General features: G+C 42.9%; 2 protein-coding genes across 5 annotated transcripts in view; both read left to right on the forward strand.

The window, feature by feature from the left end:
• The window catches only part of LOC148005380 (uncharacterized), a 168,564-nt gene that overhangs the window by 121,790 nt on the left and 23,714 nt on the right, over positions 1-23,060 (forward strand). For all 4 annotated transcript variants that reach the window (XM_087555119.1, XM_087555118.1, XM_087555120.1 and 1 more), the window contains exon 4: positions 13,950-14,010. In XM_087555119.1, the coding sequence (XP_087411245.1) occupies positions 13,950-14,010 (61 nt within the window). The remainder of the gene's footprint in view (positions 1-13,949; positions 14,011-23,060) is intronic.
• The window catches only part of Sipa1l1 (signal-induced proliferation-associated 1 like 1), a 279,472-nt gene that overhangs the window by 121,723 nt on the left and 134,689 nt on the right, over positions 1-23,060 (forward strand). Inside the window, 1 exon segment of the mRNA NM_001389245.1 lies at positions 13,950-14,010. The gene's annotated coding sequence lies outside the window, so the exon portion shown is untranslated.

A 23,060-nucleotide genomic window follows, 5' to 3' on the forward strand; every position in this document is an offset into this window, starting at 1 on the left:
CACACACACACACACACACCCCAAAATAACAGTTAGCCTTGCTCTATTTGCTTGAATTAAAATACTCCTATGGGTGTCATCCATATAGCTCAATGGTGCATAATAGTCTTATCATACTTGAAGCCCCGGGTTTAGTCCTTAGCACATTGCCTGCTGTAGACATACTAGTTGATGCTGAGTTAGTCTAAGGAACCTGTGCCTTCGGGTGCTGAGAATGGAAACCAGCACACAGAGCACGCTGCACTGTCCTGCCACTTCATCGCTGAACTATCCCATACTCTGCTGTAATTGTTTTATTTCACACGGCGGGAGTGTCTGGGAAGCACTGAAATTGGCTCCATGAAGTTGATGAATTGAATGGCAGTAGGACTAAGAAGCTCTTCATAAAAAAGTGAGAGCAAAGTAACAAACCGTAATAGGAAGTGATTTTATATGATTTATAGCATTATAGCTGCAGTATATAAAGAATATGAAAGAATAACACTTTATAACTGTATTGCGAGGTACAACACTTGAACAAGCAGTCACAGGAGGACTCACAGGCATATTGGTTAAGAAGTCTAATATCTTATCTTTAAGCCTCGAAAGGTGTCCTCAGAGTCATTTATTAGGAAGTACAAATTAGATGCATGGTGATACATATAACATTATAGTCTTAGCAGGATAGCGTGTGAGGCAGGCCACTCATCCTGGTGTGAAGTAGCCAAGGCAGGCCACGCATTAGGTTTGGAGCAGGTGAGGCAGGCCACTTATTCAGATGTGGAACAGTAAACTTAATCATGTGTGCTGCTCCTGGAAGTAAAACTCTACCCAGCCTTCGACTTAGCATTTGTACTCCTGGGGGTACAGATGCACCATGTGTGCCATGTGTGCTCTGGTAGAATGTCCAGTTTCATAGTGGCATTTGCATGTTCAAGCTAGAAAGTAATAAAGTGTTCATCAGGAGCTCTGGGGAAATTGTACTTTGGTGTGTTGCTTAGGACTTGAAGTAAATGTTCCTTCTCTCTCACTGTACCTGAGCAGCTCAGAAGTGGGCCGAAGCAGTCTGCTGTGCTAGCAGTTGCAATGACCATCGGCTTTGGAAGTCACCAGGACCTGCTGAGGTGACAGCAGTGCCAGTTTTTAACTGAGCAGCAGTAACACAGTAGGCCAACATTGGAAAAAACTTGAAACATGCACTTAGCAGTTGTGGGCTTTTACGTGCATTTTAACTTGAAAAATCATTTTGGAAAGGCCACTAATCTTGTTCCCCCTGGTGTGTATCGGTCACATCCTGGAACACTAACAAGTCTTTGCACTTCTGTCTTGGCCCTGACTGGTGTCTAGAACCTTCCTACCTTCAGGATTGAGGCATGCATTTGGCTATTTTAGTTTTATTATTTCAAAGGTCTTGATGGACTTTGAATATTTTAAAGGACCAGGAAAAAAATTTTTGGCTACTAAGCTGGGAATAAACTATCCTAGTTTTATCAAATATAAAATTCTGCCGGTGTTTTAAAAAATGATTTGAAGAACCAAAGTAAAGCACCACTAAGATCATAATATTAATAAAGTAGCCATTCCAGAGAAAATATTTTTCTCCCGGACTAGTGCAGATTTAACTAGAGCTTGACATAACTCATTACTGATTAGTTCATTATAGTAGGATTGTACTGTGCTCATGCCTTCGTGAGATATCTCATCCTACCCCACACACTTACTGTGACCGGTTTTGCTTATGTGCTTTGTATAACATACTTCTACAGGCTGTAGTGCTTTTGAGGACAGGGACTGTCCATTCATTTCTTCTAGCATATTCCATAGCTTACATTACATAGCCAGAAAATGTTGGTGTCTTTACTTCTATAGAACATTTTGTGGTTAAACACACACACACACACACACACACACACACACACACGCACGCACACACGCACGCACACATGCACACACGCACACACGTGCACCTTAGAAAACTTAAATTTTATTGCATACTTTTTTCTCTTATAGGACAAAGTTGTAATTGATTGTAAAATGATCTTGAAATTTTTAGCTCTCGTGCTTCTGGCCTCCTTTCCCTGTCCATAATATATGTCAGTGTGATGAACTTTGTCTAAGTTTAGTTTTGAGTGATGTATATAATATTAATTAGAGGAAATTTGATAGGCTAGCTCATTTTATCCTAAGAAGGTTGTGATGGAATTTTATAGCAATTTCTTAATTTAGCTTTGATGTTGAACCCATCTGTAAATATTAGAGTCCTAAGTGTTATGAGTACATCACTTGGCCACCATCAGAAGCTGGTTACCTGGAAAGGGGGCAGGGCACATGCTCATTCCATTGGTTTGATCTTGCAGTTTCTAGCAGTTTTAGGAGATGAATATGTTAAACTTATTAGTTGACAGTTGACAATTATTAGTAAAATATTTTAAAATTTGCTTTGTGTGTCAGCTTAGGGTGACTGTGTGTAAAGTTGGTAATTGGCCAAAGGTACTGTGTACAGAAAAGTTTTAAATAATTTTCTTTATAATTTCCAGATAGCTTATTTGAGGAGCCTAAAGCACCAGCAAAGTTGCTGTTAAAACATGGTAAATATGTAGAGTTTAGACCAACTTAAGATGTACGAGAAGGCTAAAAAGATGCTGGTACATATTTTAAATTGCCCTCAGTTATCATTATTTAACCGATAACTTTTACTAAAAATGTATTTTATGTTACTTTTTTTTTTTTTTTTTTTGAGACAAGATGTTCTGTAGCTCAGGCCTTGAAGTGTAGTGTACACCTAATCCTCCTGCTTCCTCTTCTCAAGTGCCAGGGTTGTATCATAAGTAGCTGTGAGTTATTATTGCTGGCAAGCTTTTCAAAAATTTTTTTTTCTGTATGTGTATGTGTGTGCCTGACTGTGTGCTTGCCACTTGTGTTTCTGCGACCTTGAGAGGCCAAGGCCATAAAAGGGTATGAGGTGCCCTGGAAGTGGAGCTACAGGCACTTGTGAGCCACCATGTGATTATTAGGAACTTAACCGGGTCCTCTGCGTAGTCAGCAAGTGTTTTAACTGCTGAGCTCTCTCTTAAGCCCCCAAATTTAATATATTTTTTAATAAAACTATCTTTGCTTTTGATTTTTGCTTAGTAGAAAACTGTTTATCTTACAGTTTATTATGTTTAAACGTGTGACACCTTAGTTGTCTTTTTTTCCTCAATATTTTTCTTCTCAACATAGTGTCAGGCAGTGTAATGCTATGAAATGTGTGTGCATTATGCGGATTCATGATCTTCATTTCTAAGCATTAATAAGCTGTCAAGTAAGGTCATCAGTATCATTTAATTAAAGAATCAGCAGTCTGACGGAAATGCATCCTTTATCTTATTGGAAACCAAAAATAAACTAGTTTGAAATTTGTTTTCTGTGGTAGTTATCTAAATAACATGAACAAAGAGGTGGTAAAAGCAGGGATGGACCAGACTTTATTTTGCAGTAAGATATAAATAGTATATGTTGTTCAGAATGGAAATGTAGCTTTCGCCTGCAAGGCTGTGCTGAGGAGACAGTGTCATGGGCCATGTCTTATTTGAACAGTATTGAATAGAGAGGGAACACTTGTTAGCAAAGTGGTGAACATTTGCTGCTCCAATACTGTGGTTTCCTTTTGGGTTTAGCTGGGGACCTCCAGCGTTTCCAGCGTCAGTACATGGAATTGTCACCTAAACCCTAGGTTTCCTTCCTGGTAAAGTACTGTTGGAGACATTTCGTAATCATTGTGCCTTTAAGAAGAAAGGAAGAAGCTTGGTGGTGTGCATTGCATTACAAGTGAATAGATGGTGAGCTCGGGGCCAGCCTCTAGTGTGTATAGTGAGTTCCAGGTTAGCCACGACTACATAGTGACACTCTGTCTCCAAAACAGACAGACAAACAAACAAAAGCACAGACAAACCCCACAAGACATTTTCAATGAAATACATTTTGTAGACAGTTGAATACTTTTTGAGGGCAAACTAATGAAACAAAGTAAGCTGCAGTTTGTAACTCTAGTCTGTAGGATCACTGATAACCCTTTCCCCAGTTTCTCTGTCTTGCAGGTCATCAAAACCCATTTCTCCAATTTTCTTCCCATTCTTACTTTCAGTTTTTCTCTCTACTGACCATTTAACCTAATTTTCTGAACTTTAATTTTTTTTAAAGATTTATTTATTTTATGTATATGAGGACACTGAAGCTGTCCTCAGACACACCAGAAGAGGGCATTGGATCCCATTACAGATGGTTGTGAGCCACCGTGATGTGGTTGCTGGGACTTGAACTCTGGACCTCTGGAAGAGCAGTCAGTGCTCTTAATTGCTGGGCCATCTCTCCAGCCCCCTGAACTTTTAATTTTTTAAAATTATTTTGTGTGTGTGTGTGCGTGCGTGCGTGCGTGCCTGCGTGCGTGCGTGCGTGCGTGCGTGCGTGTGCGTGCGTGCGTTTGCTTGTGCTCTCTCGCCTGGTGCCGACATAAGTTAGAAGAGAAGAAGCGTTGGGTGCTTTCAGACTAGAGTGTTACAGATGGTTGGGAGCTGTCTGGGGGACTAGGTATTGAACCCGAGTCTTCTGCAAGAGCAGCAAGCTCTCTTAACTGCTGAGCTAACTCTCCACCCTCCATCCCCTTGCAGCTCTCAGTTACTCTTCTCTTCTACCTTGCGTGTGGCACTGGCTCTCCTTAGGACTGCGTGTCTTTGTGCTTGGTGTGTTACCTGCCTTCTAAGTGCAGCTGTCAGTTAAAACTACATTCACTCCCATGTCATCGAAGTGTTGTTCAGCTTCTCTAATTCCAAGGCTTCAAACACCAAGGGTTAACACCACAAGAGTCCAGGCATCTCTCCAAGTCAGAGGACGGCCATAGGTACACCTGCTGTATGTTGTTTTCTCTGAGTGCCACCAGGGGAAAGTGTTTGAGGGTTCATCCTCCCATAGTCTTAGGGGGTCACTGTCTTAGCCACACTGGGTTCTGTCTTAAGTCAGTACATGTAGTTTCTCAGAATTTTTTTTTTTGTTTGTTTGTTTGTTTTTTTGGAGCTGGGGACCGAACCCAGGGCCTTGCGCTTCCTAGGTAAGCGCTCTACCACTGAGCTAAATCCCCAGCCCCCTCAGAATTTTCTAATACAAGAGTTCCTAAGACAGTTCAGGTCATGAGTATTAAAGATCTTTGTGTGTATTTATTCGGTAACTGGTAGCTGCTCAATTGTCTGGTTAATAGAGGAGTCAGCCATGCGGCTTTGTGGGGTTGACTTGTTCATCGAGAATGACCTGTGTTTTAGTCACTTACACCTGGCTCCTAAAGCAGATGTGATGAAGCCCCAAGCCCTGCCTCTAAGAATCCCTGGAGCAGGCTTCTGGGCTGTTACTCTATAAGGTGGGCAGAGTGCTCCTTCCCAGCATCCTGCCGTGTCTTCCACTTGGCCTTTCTTTAGTTGTTCCCTTTGTAACAGAGCAATTATTGTGGTCATTGGTCTCTTGAGTCCTGTGAGCCATTCTAAGAAATTGCTACACTGTAGGAGAGGATTGTGGAGACCCAGTTACTTCATCTTCAGGAGTACAGAGAACTAGTCTCATGTTTGGCGTATGAAATGGGAACAGTATTGTGGGAATATGGTCTTGACTCGAGACATCTAAGCCAATGGCAGAAGCATGTAGGAACATTGACGTCATTGGGGGATTGGGTATTATCATGGACATCAAGAATTGGGCAGTTGGTTGTTAGAGGGAAAAATCTTCAAACATAGGGTGCTGGGGTGTGAGCAGAAGAAAGTTTTTCTTTTAACCTGGTGCTACCAGTCAAGGTACTTTAGAAAAACAACCAATAGTTGTATGTGTGAAAGCATATTTGTATAGAAATGTATATTTATATCTATAGGGAAATTGGCATTGTGTTCCTAATTGGAGGAGAAGAATTGTCATAGATGCTGGGGGAGGCTAGTAGCAGAGATTAGCAACTCAGGCAGGCCATGCAAGTGCAAGGCAGGACTTTCTTGCCCTTTTTGGGCTTTTGTTGGCCTTTTAGCAAACTGTATTGGAGGAGGGCTAACCACATAACTTGTGTTACTCTTCACTACGGTTGGTTTTAGCCACATCTAAAACACCTTCATCTAACACCTAGGTTAGTGGGATTTGTTCTTTTCTGTTTGCTCTACTTGGAAGCCCAAGGACATTGCATATGCAGCTCCCCTTCCCCCAATTTTAGATTTGTATTTGACCAGATTAACTGAGCACTATAGGCTGGGCACATTAATGCATGAAACTAATGATCATGTCCATGCCAGCGGTAGTCAGGGTAGAAAGACACTGTGTGATTGGCTAGGAAACCCTGGTTTTTAGACTGCAGGTGCCCTTGAGTACTCATCCTCCAGACAGACAGCAACTGCTATGCTTTGCTGACTGAAGATCATGTACAGTGAGTGCTGTTGTTAACCAGCCTTTCGAGGACGCCCTTCATCCTATTAAATAGGACACTTACACTTTGAGCCTGTTTCCCCGTGCTTATTTTTAGTGAGAAGATTTTTATATTGGCTCGATTTCAAATTTTTCATAAAGATTATTTAGAATTCAGGCCAAATGTTACTGTAGAGAGGAAAGCACACATTGCTTCTGGTTCATTTATGTGTTCCGAGAGAAAGAATGAAGAATTCCTGTACTAAATCATATTAATAAATTCAGCGACTGTTTGGCTGATACTTAGTGTGTACCCTTGAGAGTAAGAACTAATGGTTTGCCAAAACATTTCTCTAGTATGTTCCATAACGGTGTATTTCTTCTGTTAATCTGAATAACTCTTCTATAAGCAAGATCTCACGTCTACTTAGCAGTGAAAGTTCCTTTTATGGGCCATGAAGTTGCACTTTTCAAACACTACTGTTAGTTAGCCCAGGCTACCACTGATATGTCTGTGTAACTTCATCTGTCTGTGGACTTTGTACCTACTGTCACAAGGCCAAATACAGCCCATAATCCAAATTCAGAGCTGTTTGAACCAAGGGAAATATTACCTTTAATGCCAAACTGAAATATGTGGTTTATAATTCTTTTAGATTACTAGCGTCTGTCCAAGGAACCCTTACTTAGGTGGGCTGTTATTTTGGTTACTGAGTGAGTGCACCTAGTCTAGCCAGGCTCTTGCATGAGTTAGATCATTAGGCTCACAGGAACACAGCATCTTCCAACTTCATAGTACCTCTGAGTGATGATCTCTGAGCAGCCATATTTTGTATTAGTGTTTTTGTTCTTTAAATACCTATGTTCCCATAAGTGTGAAGAAAGCTTTTTTAAATGTTGCAACTGGGCTCTGGGAATTTAAGAATCTTCTTCAATAAATAATGAGTGAGAGCTGCAGTTTTGTTTAATTTTGTTTAGTGATTATGAAATTGCCTTCATATAATTTAAAAATTTAAGATTATGTTAATTTCTTTTATGGCATAGTACTTTAGATTTTAACATTCAGTTTTATAGTTCCCCGCTAAAATCTATTACACTGTCTGTTGGGATTTGTGTGGTTTGCAGTTCTCATGTTTCCGCCTTCTTGTAAACAGAAATGTGAGTGTGAAGTTGCTGGATGGTAGGATAGACCCTCGGATCTGTCCTGTGAGACTGCACCAGGATAGACCCTCGGATATGTCCTGTGTTGCTGCACCAGAATAGACCCTCACACCTGTTCTGTGTGGCTGCACCAGGATAGACCCTTGGATCTGTCCTTTGTGTTCTAGAGCCCCTGAGCATTTCATTGTTACACATCTTTGTCGCCTCCCACATCTGACTTAGCATTAAGTCTAGTGATAGGGGAATAAAGGGACCTCTTTATATTTCTCTTACTGCTAGTTTGTTTACTCTCTGGTATATTGGGTTTTGTTTGTTTGGTTTCGGTGGAGTTGTAGCTTGAACCCAGGTCTTTTTGAATATGAAGCAGAATAACCTGGCCCAGTTTCTCCAGTTGTTAAAGTTAATGCTATCAGTTCTGGGTCCTGTCTTTTCCATCTTCTCCATTTTTCTGTATAGTCATTTGCCCTGCCTACTTGTTTCAGAGTTATACATGCAGTTGTTCATCTTGTCAATGTTTTTGGTTGTTGCTTGTGACCTGCTATTCTGTCGTGTCACCTGTGAACAAGTCCTGCTTGTAATAATGGAGAGAACTTCTTATTAGTGCTTGTGGCCTTTCTGTTATTTACTGCTTACCTTTATGACGCCATACAGTATCTTTTATTATCTATCTAAAGTTTTATAATCTTGCCTTTCACAAACAAGTTAGGTTAAATTGGGAACTATTTTTATACAAAAGGTAGAATGGGAATTCAGTTTAATTTCACACAGACGAAAACATGTGTACAAGTACCATTATTAAATGTTTCAGTTTCTGCATTAATTTTACATTCTTCCTGTGTAGTGGATAATAGTTGTGAGAGGGGACAGCTGTCCAGTCCTGACCTTGCCGTGGAGGGTTGCTGTTCTTTCTGGTCTTCTCTTGTGATGTAAGATTTATACACAGCTTGTGAGTTTCTAAAAACAGCCATGGCTATGATAGATAGATAGATAGATAGATAGATAGATAGATAGATAGATAGATAGATAGATAGATGGATGATGGATGGGTGGATGATAGATAATGGATAGATGATAGTAAACTGATAGGTGGATGGATGGTAGATTGATAGCATATAAATATAAATACAAATACATGGGAAAGCACACATGCATGTATGGCCACTCTCTCCATCAGTGAACATGCCTAGAAGTATTCACTAGTGTCAGCAGCGCCTGGTATCTGGATTTTTATTTGTAAACACCATTCTTGGAGAAAGGAATCACTTTGGAGAAGTTGGTACTGTCGGGATTGGAAAGTACAGACAAAGACTTTGAAACATGTGATTTCAAGAAGTAAGAACTTAGGGACTGGAGAGATGACTCAGCAGTTAAGAGCACTGGCTACTCTTTCAGAGGACCTGAGTTCAGTTCCCAGTAATTACATGGTGGCTCACAACCATCTGTAATGGGATCCAATGCCCTCTTTTCGTGGGTCTGAAGACAGCTACAGCGTACTCATATACATAAGATAAATAAATAAATCTCTCTCTTGCACAGACACACACACACACACACACACACACACACACTTTTTTTGTTGTTTTTTTTCTTTTCTTTTTTTTTTTTCTTTTCTTTTTTTTGGAGCTGGGGACCGAACCCAGGGCCTTGCGCTCGCTAGGCAAGCGCTCTACCACTGAGCTAAATCCCCAACCCCTCACACACACTTTTTTTAAGAAGTAAGGACTTGATTAAGAATGATGGGGTTGTGTCAGGTGATGTTTTTACTGTTGCATTCCAGGCAGACTGAGCTCCCACATAAGCAGTGGGAGTAGCTGCTGACAGTACAACAGTGGTAGTAAAGGGCGAACACTGGATACACGACCGGCTGCTGTGACCGTGAACAGATGGCAGCTCTGCTGAAGCAGGCAGTGCCGTCCTTCTCCTTTCTTTCCATACTGTTCTACAGAATTCCTTAGTTTTCTTCCTGATGTAGATACACATTGCAAAGACTTCTAGGTTTTGACTCCAGGGGTCACACTGCTCTGACTATTTCTGTTCATGTTGTCAGGAGACACATTGCTTTGCATGGCTCAGGCTCCTGTACTGAAAGGCAGGCAAACAAGAGAAATACGTGCAGGTATGTTTAATGGAAGCTTTAATGTGCTCCTGGGTCTTTCAGAAGAAATAAGGTCAAAGGAAATGGGCTGCAGTCGTAATCACTTAGGCCTGGTCCATTGTCTTAGGGTCTTTATTCCTGCACAAACATCATGACCAAGAGGAAGGGTTTACTCAGCTTACACTTCCAGGTTGCTGTTCATCACCAAAGGAAGTCAGGACTGGAACTCAAGCAGGTCAGGAAGCAGGAACTGATGCAGGGGCCATGGAGGGATGCTGCTTACTGGCTTGCTTCCCCTGGCTTGCTCAGCTTGCTTTCTTATAGAACCCAAGACCACCAGCCCAGGGATGGCCCCACCCACAATGGACTGGGCCCTCCCACCTTGATCACTAGTTGAGAAAATGCCTTACTGCTGGGTCTCTTGAAGACATTTCCACAACTGAGGCTGCTTTTTCTGTGATAACTCCAGCTTGTGTCAAGTTGACACAAAACCAGCCAGTACATCCACTTAGCCAACTTTGTCTTTCTGGAGCATTCCTTAAGGCACAGGGAGAAACCTCTGCATTGAAGTTTTCCTGTTTCAGGGGAAGGCCTACTGCAGGGAAGGGTGGCAGATGGTCAGTCAGAGGCCCCTTTGCTTCTGCACTTTGCAGATGTACCTGGACCTAATCTTTCTGGTTCAGCGTCCAGGGCATTCCAGTTTCCCGCTTGTGCCGGCCGTGCAGTGGAGTGAACGGATTCCACTCCCGAGCATTTTCTTCTCCCCTTTCCTTTTCTCTCTTGGTAAAGCCCGCTGGGATGAAATGCAGTTTGCACTGTGGGGCTGTGGTCTGTGGTCCTTGTCTTCGGTGTAATCTCTACCTCTCCTAATCATTTGTTTGCCATTCTGCAAATTACAATAGTGAGTTAAAGTTTATGGTAAAATGGATTATCACAATTAATGTGAGACCAACTCAAGATACACAAGCTATGGAAAGTATGCAGACTTAGAAGTCTGAAGTAGTCAGAGTCAGGGCTGCTTCTTGAAAAGTTAAGATTTCCCACGTCATCGAGAGTGGAAGAAGCTGTTGCCTTGGCGTTGTGTTTGCTTTGATCCTTTAAAGCCTGAGAGCTGTAAGCAGGTGGTACTTTCAGCTGGAAGTCAAGGTCAGTGCCCGAGCCACATTTCCTAGATGCTGATGCTGCTTTCAGGACGGTGTTAAAGCGCAGGGCCTTAGGTCAGTGGCTCTCTGCCTTCCTGCCTGCTGCTCTTCTCTGTCCTCTCCTCTCTATGGCATTCACCTTCTGCTGTCCCTGTGTTTGTGATTGCAGCTCATTCCCCAAGTCCTGTGTGCATCTGTTTACATGCTGCTGGGGGCATAGGCTTCGCTGCAGCAGTGTGTGACGGCCTCTGATGTCATCCCCCTCCTGATATAATAACTGTTAAGATGCCCCATCTTCTGTCCAAAATGAAGGCAGCTGAATCAGAGACAGCACAGTTGATTTTTTCATATCAAACATAACTGTAAAAATAGCTTTGTATTTGAAGAACCTTGTATTAGTCCTTGCCCCAGCCTTAACTGTTCTGAACACAGAGAAGAGTCACTTAGCAGTCCCTCATCTGGGTTCCTGTGCGAGTCTGGTCAGAACATCAGCATTATATGACTCTGGTCCATCCCTCCTACCTTGCTCTGTGGCAGACAAAACTATACTGTATAGGCTGCTTGTCTTCATAAATAAGATTTTATTGGGATAAACGCAAGGTCTTTGGCAGCTTTTGTCCTTCAAAGATAGCTAGGTAGACAGAGAGCTTATGGCCAGCAAATCATGAAATACTGTGTCTGGTCATTACAAAGACAGTCATTTGGCTGCTCCTATATACCACTCCTCTGTGTGCCCGATCAGGCTTGTCACCAGGTTCTGCTACTAGTATTCGTGTTTCTTTTGATGTTTTCAGAGTGTCTCGGGGACATCTGTGTGTACCTTCCTAGCGGACAGTTGTTCAGGAAGATAGGTATATTTGTAATCTGTATGGTTTTCCAGTTTTCACAGATCAGCAATGCATGAGAATTAAGTTGTTTGCATCTTAAGATGTCTGTTGATGCAAATATGCTCTCACCTCAAAGGGAAGAAGTGTAAGTTTATTTCTAGGCCAAATAATAACATCCATGGCTTAGGACCTCAGGTTCACATGGCCATGAGAAACCTGCTCCAAATGGTACCAGTTTAATGGAGTTTTATGGAACAAAAGAAAGCAATGGATCAAGGCACTTTTGAAGTATGTCGATGGGAAATTTAGGTAGGAGGGCTACAGCAGAGAGGAAGTCTTGTACGAGTACTCAGATGCTTTATGGTGCTATTCTTGGTTTGGGACTGGTGAACTGCTAGCCTCTTGGTACATTCTAGAAGGTCTCCCCTGATAGTCAAATGGGTGGTCAGATAGAGGTGGGCAGTAGGTGTCTATTAAAGAGACTAAAGGCAGCCCAAAGTAATTTAGCCCAGTGTCTGTAACATCCCAACTCTCCACGAATTCTAATTCCTTGTGGAAGCTTTAACATGGGTGCCCCCCCCCCCCCTAATCCTAGGGGAATTTATCTCAAGTATAATATGTCTGAGTTTTCAAGTTTAGCTACGGTAGCCAGCACCTGTACCTTGTAGTGGAACATGATGCTAATGCAGTTGTACTTGTGCTGTGAGAGTGGTGGACGAGCCAGGGTGTTTCCAGAGGCATGCTGGCCACTTGTGAGGTCTGATCTGGTGGCCTGCCATTTTATTGTCTTATTTGTGATAGTTCTTCATGTATTTGGAATGTGTCCTTTGGTGGTGGATAAGTGTGTTGTAAATGTCATATTCTATTTTTGCTCTCCCAGCTTCCCTTTCACAGCTCCACAAACCTTTTTAAAACAAATCATTGGTAATGTGACAAGACACAGCACACCACAGTCAAGAGCAATGAGAAACGAACACCGCATGCTCCCTGCCCCTCCTCTCTTTTAGCCTTTTCTTACCCTATATATTTCAGAGCTTCTCAATCATGGACTGGTGTTTCCCGAGGTGGTCTGAGTGAGTGTTCCTTTATCTGCTAATAGTCAAGGCCATCCTCCGCAGACATGTCCTCAGGGTAGTCTGATCTAAATAATTGCTCAATTCAAATTTGGTTCTCAGGAAATCCTAGGTTTTGGGAAGTTGGCATTCAAAACAACCATCATAAGGTCCTTTTGAGGGTGTGATTTGCTATTGTGTTTTGATGTTTTATTAATATTTTCTATGTTTATTGCAATGTTACTTATACTGGCCTTAACTCCCCAGCCTCCCAAATTGCTAGACATGCGGTCAAGGTGGGTTCCCACAGTACTCTTACTAGATCTTCAGGCTGGGCAGCAAGCACTCAGATATTTCATTCGTGAATATTAAAAAGCCATTCCAGTCTCCAAGAGACTTTGTTGAGGCAGATATGTGCATTATTTTTCTGCTCAGGCCTATTTCCTCAGATTCCTGTAGAGATTGAGAAATTGAAGCTGGCTTACCCAGGTCTATGCTATGTTAAGAATAGGTTAATTAAGTGATGTAGGGATCAGGCTAACATGCTTCTTACATTCTCTTTTAAATCTACATAATGTTTGAGGTTCATTTCTTATTTTTCACTTTTGTTTTAGAAGTCCAGAACAGTATTTCTCAGTTGAAATGTGTTGCTTATTTTAATTATAGAAAGTTGGACCTGGGGTTGGAGAAACAGCTCAGCAGTTAAAGAGCCTCCTGCTCTTACAGAGACCCAGTCTGTTCCCAGCAGCAGCTCCAGCCTCAGGGGCTCCACTGCCCCTTCCTGGCCTCCACAGGCACCCAGAAGCACATGTACTTAATACACACACGCACACACACACACACACACACACACACACACACACACACACACACACACACACACGTGTAAATGAAAATAAAGTTTAAAAAAAAAAAAAAAGAAAGTCCAAGGCTGGGTGGGAAGTGCACAGCTTTAACCTCCAGCACTTCAGCGGCACCGGAAGATGTCTGCGAGTTCAAGGGCAGCCTGGTCTACATACCAAGTCCCAGGACAGTCAGGATACTAGAGATCTGTCTCAAAATAAATAGATTAAAAAAAAAAGTTTGGTCTACAGTTGACATAGATAATCTTAGAAATATTAATAATGGACTAGTGTTTTAATACCTGCAGTCTAATATAATTAATGCTGCTTGCTTCAGAAATGCTAGCCTGTCCACCTCAAACATAGGTCCTTCGTCAAGATTGTGTGAGCAGTGTAGTCTTGGTGGTCTTTCATAGTTCTTACAAGTGTTTCCTCTTTGTTTGCAGGTCATGTGTCATTAGTGTGGATGCTGCTGTCTTACGTCTGTGGTCATGGCACCAGAATACAGTGAGTAGCCACGCCATGCTTAATGTTGCAAACTTTTGATTTTCTGGGTTTGAATATCTTCCTGGGGATGGAGCCCCCAGATGCATGTGGGCAAGTGGACTATCATTTAGTTAAACCAATATGCATGTTTTGAGTTTCTGATTGCAGGGAGAGAAATATAAAAGCAAGAAAAACAATGTCGTCATGACCTACATGTTCCTGTATACACACTGTTTGTCTGCAAAGGCAAGCAGAGTGGGCACCAGTGCTGGACTGTTGTACACATGCTGTCTGTTCTTAGTGTTCTGGGTCAGGGAAGCTGAGTCCAGTTGAAGGGTGGGCCTGGTAAGCTGCAGTCCCAAGCTACCATGTCCACAACTGGTTTGCCAGCCCTGGCTCCATCGTCCACTCTGAGGCAATGTCTAGCCAGGGGGATGGTCTCAGAAAGAGCCCTGTGCTCCAGTTCTAGCTTGTGAGACCCTACACTAGGGTTGCAGCAAGAGACATACCCCAGTGGGTAACCCTGAAGCTGGAGACCCTGAGGCAGGTGTACCTGGATCTTCTGGCAGAAGTCATCTCATACTTAGGACAGAGCAGGGAAGCCTCAGCTTCTCTCCCTGAATATAACTGTATGCTGTTGTGAGCTCTGGTATGGCTTCAGCCTGAGCAAGAAAACCACACAGGGAGGAAGACGAAGTCTAGAATCCAGAACCCAGGGCAACCAGCCCTGAAGCCTGTCCCTCTTGGGATATGCAGTGTTTGAGCCAGTCCATTTCCTTTATGTTAAAGCCAGTTTGAGTTAGGAGCCAAAACACCCGAATGATTCACTTAATCCCCATTTTATTTTTAGTAATCCATTAGTTTCCCCCCGGGGGATGTGGGAGTAATTGCAAAGCAAGGCAAAATAATACCATTAAATTAAACTGGCACGGTGTCCGCGTTGACTGGCATCCTCTTCGCTCTCAGCAGGAGTCAGCTGTAGTGAGTTAGTGTTCAAAATGTGAGGGTAACGGAGCAACTTTGAAATGCTCTCTCGTTTTCATTTTCGTCCAGAAGCTTTTGCCTCTTACTCAGCTGGCCACAGAGGCTAGAAAGGGTCTGGGCCATGGGCACTAGCCTTGTTCTCAGAAAAAAAATGTGTCCACAGGCAGCATGGACCTGTTCTGTTTCCTAGAACACATACTTATGTTTTAAAACACTTGTTTTTGTTTTTAAAAAATTAATGAGTGCTTCAGATGCAAAAATGGTGTGAAGAAGAACAAATACACATCCATTCATCTCTTTAGCACAGGAGAATTTTGTCAGTCACATCAAGCAGTTAAAGCCTGTGCTCCCTTTCTCTGCCCCCCCCCCCCCCATCACTATGCCTTTGTCTACTTTTGAGATGGGTCTCATGTCTCTGAGGCTGGCCTTGACCTTGCTGTATGGTTGAGGCTGGCCTTGAGCCCTGGCACCTACCTCCACCTCCCACTGAGATCACAGCTCTGTTCTACCAGACCTGATTTGGGTTTGTTTTAACTTCAAGAAGAAAGAAGAAAAGCAGATGCCACACACCACTGTAGAATCACAAGGAGGTTTACAAGAGCTACAAGGGCAGTGCAGGGCTGTGGCTTAGCCACAGAAAGCTGTGCCACTGGCACCTCCAGTGCTGCTTGGCTAGTCTGCCTTGGCTTTTACTGCGCTTGCCCTCCAAAGCTCTTCCCTTGGCTGCACACTTAGGCTATTTTCTTTCCTACTCTGAAGTCTGCAGCTTTGGGATATCACAGGGCGCTACCACCACCTCTGAGCCACTTCCTTCCCTCAGTAGTTTTCACTCTGCAGCCAGGGCACAGGCTCTGCACACATTTCATCTGTGTTTCTGCACTAGAGCAGTAGCTGGTGTCCCACAGAGCTTCCTTCTGGGCCTTCTAAGCTGACCAGTTTGTCATTCTACTGCTTTTTTTTTTTTTTTTTTTTTTTTTTTTTGGTTCTTTTTTTCGGAGCTGGGGACCGAACCCCGGGCCTTGCGCTTCCTAGGTAAGCGCTCTACCACTGAGCTAAATCCCCAGCCCCCATTCTACTGCTTTTATTTGTGGCAGTGCTTACAGAAGAGATCTCTCCCCTCCCCAAGCTGACTGCAGTCCATTCTGACACAACACCTCTGTCACTGGTAGCCTCTTCAGGAGGCTTTGCTGTGCCTCTGAGCCAGCGTTCTTTCCTTTTGTTTTTGTTTTTAATCTTGTGTGTGAGTGTTTTGCCATATGCATATTTGTCCACACATGCCCACAGAGTCCAGAAGAGGATACCAGGTCCTCTAGGAGTTACACCCAGTTGTGAGCCACCATTTAGGTGTCAGGAACCAAACCCTGATCTTTTGTAAGAGCAGCCAATGTTCTTAAACCTCAAGCCATATCTCCAACCCCTACGTAGTAGCATTCTTGACAAAGTGTAAGCCACTTAACTTGTGCATTATCAAAACATCTCTCTCGCTGCTGGAGGGTTTCTGGCATGCAGTGGGAGTGCTGCCTTCAGGGGCAGGAACAGTGAGTACAGTTGTACCTTTATTCAGAGACCCTTATCCCATCGGCACAGAAACACTTCTTTTTATTCCACAAGGGTCATGTTTATTTAAATGTTTAGTATTTGCTAAAAAGTAAACTACGTTTTTTTCCCCTCCATACTTTTATCTGTACAGGAAGAAAATCAATGTCTTTTATTGAAATTAAGTTTTAGAACTTTGTCTTTCATACATGTGTTCTGTTGTTATTAATAGAGTGGGTTCTTAAATTTTTTTTAATTGTAATTTTCCTCACAACCATCATTAAACCATGGACTCAGAATCATTTTGTGTGTGTGTGTGTGTGTGTGTGTGTGTGTGTGTGTATACATACATATACACAGACATATACATAACACATATACATACACAAACTGACCTGTGCATGGCTGCTCACACATGCATGCGTATGTGAAAGTTAGAGGTTGATTAATGTTTGGGTACCCTCTACTGCTCCCCATCTTCTTTTGGGTGGGAGGTTTAGACAGGATCTCTCAGGTATGTATTTGTGGTTGTTGTGGAACTATATGTGGACCAGGCTACCCTTGAACTCACAGGGATCCCCCTGCCTCTGCCTTTTCAGTGTCTGCTTCCATGCCTGGTCCCATCTTGAGCTGGGGTCTCTTACTGAATCTGGAACTCGCCATTTCAGTTAAATTTCTCGACCCAGCAAGGCCCCAGATCGTTGCTGTCATGCCAGTTTAGATGAGTCTAGGAACTGAACTCAGTGTATATATAGCAAGTACCAATTGAATTGTCTCCGCCATCACAGATCCAAAATCTTGCATTTAAAAGTTGCTTTTTAGCCAGATGTGGCATAATACATTCACATACAATCCCAGCACTCTGCAAGCTGGGGCAGGAGAATCATATACTCAAAGCCAGTCTTAGCTACATGATGAGGTACTGTTCCTAAGAAATAAATGGTTGCCTGTTGGATTTGCGGTACAGCATGGTAATACTCAGTTCATGAAGCTTGTAAGAAAGTATACCAAATCTTAAACATTTGTTGGCAACATAATATGTTCAGTATATTGTAGGCAGAACACGGTAGAGCACACTTTTTATCTTAGCCCTTTGGAAGGCAGAGGCAGATAGATGTCCAATTTTGAAGCCAGCCTAGTTACATAGTGAGTTCCAGGTCAGCCTAGGCTACTTGGTAAGATGCTGTCTTAAATAAACACATATACAAACTTATGCATGACTGTGTGTGCATTTAAATAAAGTTATTTTGGATGTTTGACCCATGGAATTTAACTCCTAAGTCTGTAATGAGCCTTATGTCTATTTCCTTTTTAAATGACTTTGGCACTTTTTGATTTTCAAGCTTAGCCTACCGAAGTCTTTCTACAGGCAGTTCAGTTCACCAACACTACTCTGTTTCTTGTAGACTTGTGTCTTCTTTTAACCTGAGGGTAGACTTGTTGACTTGGATTGTTTTCTCTCCTCAGAAGGACATTGTGCCTTTGTGGGCTGAGGAGCTTCTTCATGAACTCAGACCTGTAATTAGTCTCTGCCCTCTGCACCAGAGATTGTTGGCCATAGCCTAGTGAGTCTAGGAAAGCAATGAGTGGATCATGTAAACAGGCACAGATCACCCAGGATGTTCTCTAGTCTCTGCTCTGAGGCTTAGGTAATTAGAAAAGGAGATCAGGGCAGGTTGGCAGGGCATGGCTGAGAAGCAGAAGAATGTTTTTGGTTTCCAGGTCTTTTCTAGAAGGCTGAACCAGCTTGCACCTTTTTAAGTGAACAAGATGGGAACTGTTGCTGGCCTCCCCACTGTATTCAGTGCCCACCATTGCCCTTCTGAAGGGAATGGCCAGGACTGAGTGTGGCCTGACACTCAAAGGACTCCTGAGGCTGCAGCAAACCTGAGCACTACTGTGTCTGCCTGCCTCCTTCTAACTCCCACCCTTAATCTTTCATAGTTAGAACGGAAGCTCGATATTTTTCCTTTCTTAGAGTGATGCTCCCAGTGACTTACTGGGAACAAAGTGGGTGGAAGTCATGTATTGTGTTCATTACATAAAGTTAAATCTTATATTCCTAATAATAATGTTGGTATATTTTAATTTAAATATTAAAATGGTAAAATTTTTTTTACATTTTAATTTTTTCTAGAGCAGGTTTAAAATGATCATTGAAAGCTGAAGACAATTGTAACCGTTCTTTGAGACAGAGAGAGTGTCTCTTAATTTTTTGTGGTTATGTGAGTTTTTCCTAGCTCTCCTCATCTGTGCAAGAGCATGTAGGCTTATCTGTCCAATAGCATGTAGGCTTATCTGTTCAGTAGCATGTAGGCTTATCTGTCCAGTAGCATGTAGGCTTATCTGTTCAGTAGCATGTAGGCTTATCTGTCCAGTAGCATGTAGGCTTATCTGTCCAGTAGCATGTAGGCTTATCTGTTCAGTAGCAAAAGACCCCCTCACCTGTAATGCAAGTTGACTCTGTAGTGTAGACACATTTTATTTCCCCTATAGAATATATATGGGTGGGTGCCTGAGAGGACTGTGTTTTGTCAGGAAGTAGAAGAGAACTTTAACTTGCCTTGTGACTTGTACGTGAATCCAGTGCTTGGTCTGTGTTGTACTGCATGCATGTGAGCTGGGCTGGGTTTTTTTTTTTTTTTTTTTTTTTTTGGTGAGACTTTGTCTCATTTATTTTGGAGTTGTTGAAAATCAGTTGTTTAAATTAATATTACAAGATTTTAGGGTGATTTTTCTAAGAAGCTGATTAGTAAATATTTTTTGCTAGTAAATACTCTTGATAAAATTTATTAGTTGAGATCTGTTTTCAAATAGAAATCTCAAAGCCTTTGGATTAGGGATTTAGACTGTTATAAAAAATGCCTGTTCACTAAGAACATCCTGTTTCTCATACAGACTTGTTGACGTGTTTAGAGTTAACCTCACAGCCATTCTCTTTCTGTAATTAGGAGCCAAGAGACATTCTGTAGTACCACAAGCAAATCGCTCAACCTCAGTGCCCCTAGTTTGTATATTGTGGGAATAGCTGAGTCACTAGCCAGCACCTTAGTAGCTGACTGGAAGTGCAGTGTTTACCATTAGTGACCACGTGACATCAGTCGATACTGTCTAAGTCACTTGAGTAAATTGTCTCTCTATGGTGTGGGGAATGTCTCTTGCTAGTGGGTGCACTGAGTGTAAAGGTCAGCCACGAATTCTAAAGTTTGTGGGTAGAAAGGCACATAGCGAGAATTTCTAGTTAATCTCCAGAAGCAAATGCCTTCTCAGTTTTTCTGAATGAAGACTGATCCCAGAACGACTTACCACTTTCTTTTCATCGCCCCTCACCCCCAGCCCCATTTATAATTAAGATAGTTTGGTATGTGGTGTTAGGGGTCCCTTCTGCAATCTGGAAAGCCCTTCAAAACAAAGTCTGTTCAGATTGCCCCTGTCTCTGTTTTGTCTGAATATTTGAGCCCATGACTCCATTTAAAGGTGAAGAAGCCAGTAGGAAACTATCTCCTCATATGTGAAATCTGGTTCTAAAGGTCCAGGTTCCAGCATCTTTTTGGGATTGAGTTCTCTAATTGCCCTGTTGTTTCTGTTTACTGTTTTTTGCAATAGGTTCTTACTATAAGACCGTCCTGTAACCCAGTGTAGCTGAGGCTAGGTTGGTGCCACGTTTCTGGTACTTTTGAGCCTGAGTCACCGAGTGTTCAGGGTATAGGTGTGGGCCATCACACAGTTTCTTGAACTTTGATGATCATTTAAACTAGCATACTTTCTAGTGCACTTGCTCAAAGTATCAGAATGTTAGTTAACAGCCCGGGAGCAGAGATTAGAAGAGCTTCCGTGTAGAATGACGAATACTTTTGAACTGTAGGCAATAAAGAAACAGAAGGCTGAAAACCACCTCTGCTTTACCACCCAGACATGGCCATCACTGATGTCATCGTATGGCATCTTCACATGGAACTCAGAGCACACCACTGCAGGGCCGGGGACACCAGTTGTTCCCCAGGATGTCCTGAGACTGACAGCCGTGAGAGCCTTGTGCGAAGGCTTAGGGTATATTACTCCATCCCCGCCCCTCAGAGAGAGAGAGAGAGAGAGAGAGAGAGAGAGAGAGAGAGAGAGAGAGAGGGAGAGTGTGTGTGTGTGTGTGTGTGTGTGTGTGTGTGTGTGTGTGTGTGTGTGTGTGTCGGTCTGTCTTTCTGTGAGGCACCACATGAACAGCTGCTAAGTAGAGAGGCCAGTAATTTTGGAGAAGTTGCTCTGCTCCTGTAATAAAGACAGAAAAGAAAAGGCAGATTTTGAGAGCCCGTGTGTGGCAGCAATTGAGGGCTGAGCAAGCGAGTGTCTGCACCCCTCTGGTGTTTTGAAGTCTGTCTGTTCTACTTCATCCTCTCTCCTGTGCTCCCTTCCATTGTGCTGTAATAGTTTAGCGAACTTAACAGAGCTATGTTACGGAGAACGTGCAGGAATATCCACTGTGGTTACCCCACTGCATTCCATCGTGCTACGTGTATAACTTTTTGAATTATTACTGTCTGGATTTCAGATATCTGCTGTGGTAGGAAAGTATCCTTTGTGGGGTATTTATTCTCTGACATCCTTCACAAATGCTAAAAGTGGCTCGAATGCCACAGTCCTCTTTTCCAGTGTGCTGCTTCTACATGTCTGAGTTCAACAGCCGTGCTCACCCGGAGTCTCTTCCTAGATACATTGCAGCATAAGCAGCACATGGGAGCTTTGTTCCCTGCTTTCCAAGTAAGGAATGCAAGCTGCCCTAGGGAGCTTTGCCTTTTGTGGTGTCTCATTTGAATGCTTGTGGAAAGTATCTTTTAATTTCAATTCAAAGTGTTATCATTTAAAAACAGTAATTGAGCCTGGCCTGGTGGCATACTCCTATAATCCTGGTCTGGCTTCATAAGACCTATCACCAAATAAATGATAAAAGTCCTAGCTGCCTTTGCTGTCTGCTGTCCTTTGAGTGGCTTTGTGTGGTACACAGAGATGCTGTGTGATTAGTTAGTATGGTGGTTTTAAGCTCTTGTCTTGTATGCATGGATGGTTTTATGGAACAACATTCAACAGATTGATTTCAGTTAACTCCTCTCAGCTAGGATGGTAGTGACTTAGAGGACGCAGCCTAGCTGCTCGTTTGCTGCATGGATTCTAGAATTCCAGCAGTCTGGGAGTCAGTGGGCTACATGCAGTTGCTGTTCCTGTAGAGGCACACCGTGACAGATAGACCATCGGCAGGTACAGGCACACCGTCGGTAGGCTCGTGTAGGGGATGAGATTCTGATGCAGACTGTCTTCAGTGGGTCTTTCAGCCTTCAGTCTTGTTCCTTCACCCGGGCCTGTGTTCCCAGCAGCATTCCTTCCTCCTCCTTATCAGTGGACTGAGCTGTAGCCGACAGTGCAGAGTGGCTGGAGCTGGGAAGAAGATTGGAAGAGTGTCCAGATAAAGGGTCTGCTGCCCCATGACAACTGAAGCCTGCCACTGCTTCTCCAGCTGTTCACATGGCTGCCCTGTTTTCTGATCAGGATCTCAGGGTGGCTTTTGAACCACAGCTAACTTTTCACCATCTGGTCAGTTTCCATGGTTGATTCTCAGTTAACATAGAGCTTGACTGAGTGGCTGATGTACTAGAAATAAGCTTGCTTTTAAAATATTCTAATTTTCTGTCAGAATAATCCCTCTTTTGTTAATTCTGCAGGGAAACCATGAAATCAGTTGAACTTAATAAAAATAAAAGAATCTTCCTTAATTTTCCGCTGGGAGTTCTATATTTTCTGGAGAACAAGGAATGATTTTCTCTTAAGTTTAAGACAAGACAAAGAACTGTCTAGTTTTCCCTGTGGGTTAGTTTACAACTATCTGTACGGTTTTGCTGTTTGGTCCCCCATGAACTAGTGAATTAAGATTTTGTTCTGAAAACTTTAATATTCTTTGACTCCTCGAGATGGAACCACAGCTTAGAATGACTGCCTCGGGAGTAATTTTTTGACACTGTCACAGGGAAACCTGCCTTCAGAAGGCAGTACATCCCATGAAGTTTAGTGGGCAGCAGACCGGAGTCTTGTCTGTCTGTCCCCAGATGCCTGTCCTTTGGATCTATGTGCTGCAGCAGCAGGGTCTGCAGACAACAGCACCCCCTTCCTGATGCGTCTCCCTTGAGGCACGTGTGGTTTGGAGAAGCTCGCATGTGTGTCTTCTGGCATTTATGCCGAGGGGCAGAGCAGACCAACACGTTTCTATTTCAGAATGGGGTGGAGAGGAGGGAGAGGCCATGAGATGGGAATGAAGACTTTGGTCTCTTCGAACCAAGGCTCTTTCTCTTCAGAGCTTTGGTCACAGTCTTAGGGTTTTACTGCTGTGAAGAGACACCATAACCAATGCAATGCTTAAAAAGACAACATTTAATTGGGGATGGCTTACAGTTTCAGAGTTTCAGTCCATTATCATCAAGGAGGGAGCATGGCAGTGTCCAGGCAGGCATGGTACTACAGAAGGACCTGAGTGTTCTACATTTTCATCTGAAGGCAGATAGGAGAAGATT

Source organism: Rattus norvegicus, chromosome 6 (genome assembly GCF_021556685.1).
Source record: "Rattus norvegicus strain SHRSP/BbbUtx chromosome 6, alternate assembly SHRSP_T2T, whole genome shotgun sequence".
Lineage (NCBI taxonomy): Eukaryota > Metazoa > Chordata > Mammalia > Rodentia > Muridae > Rattus > Rattus norvegicus.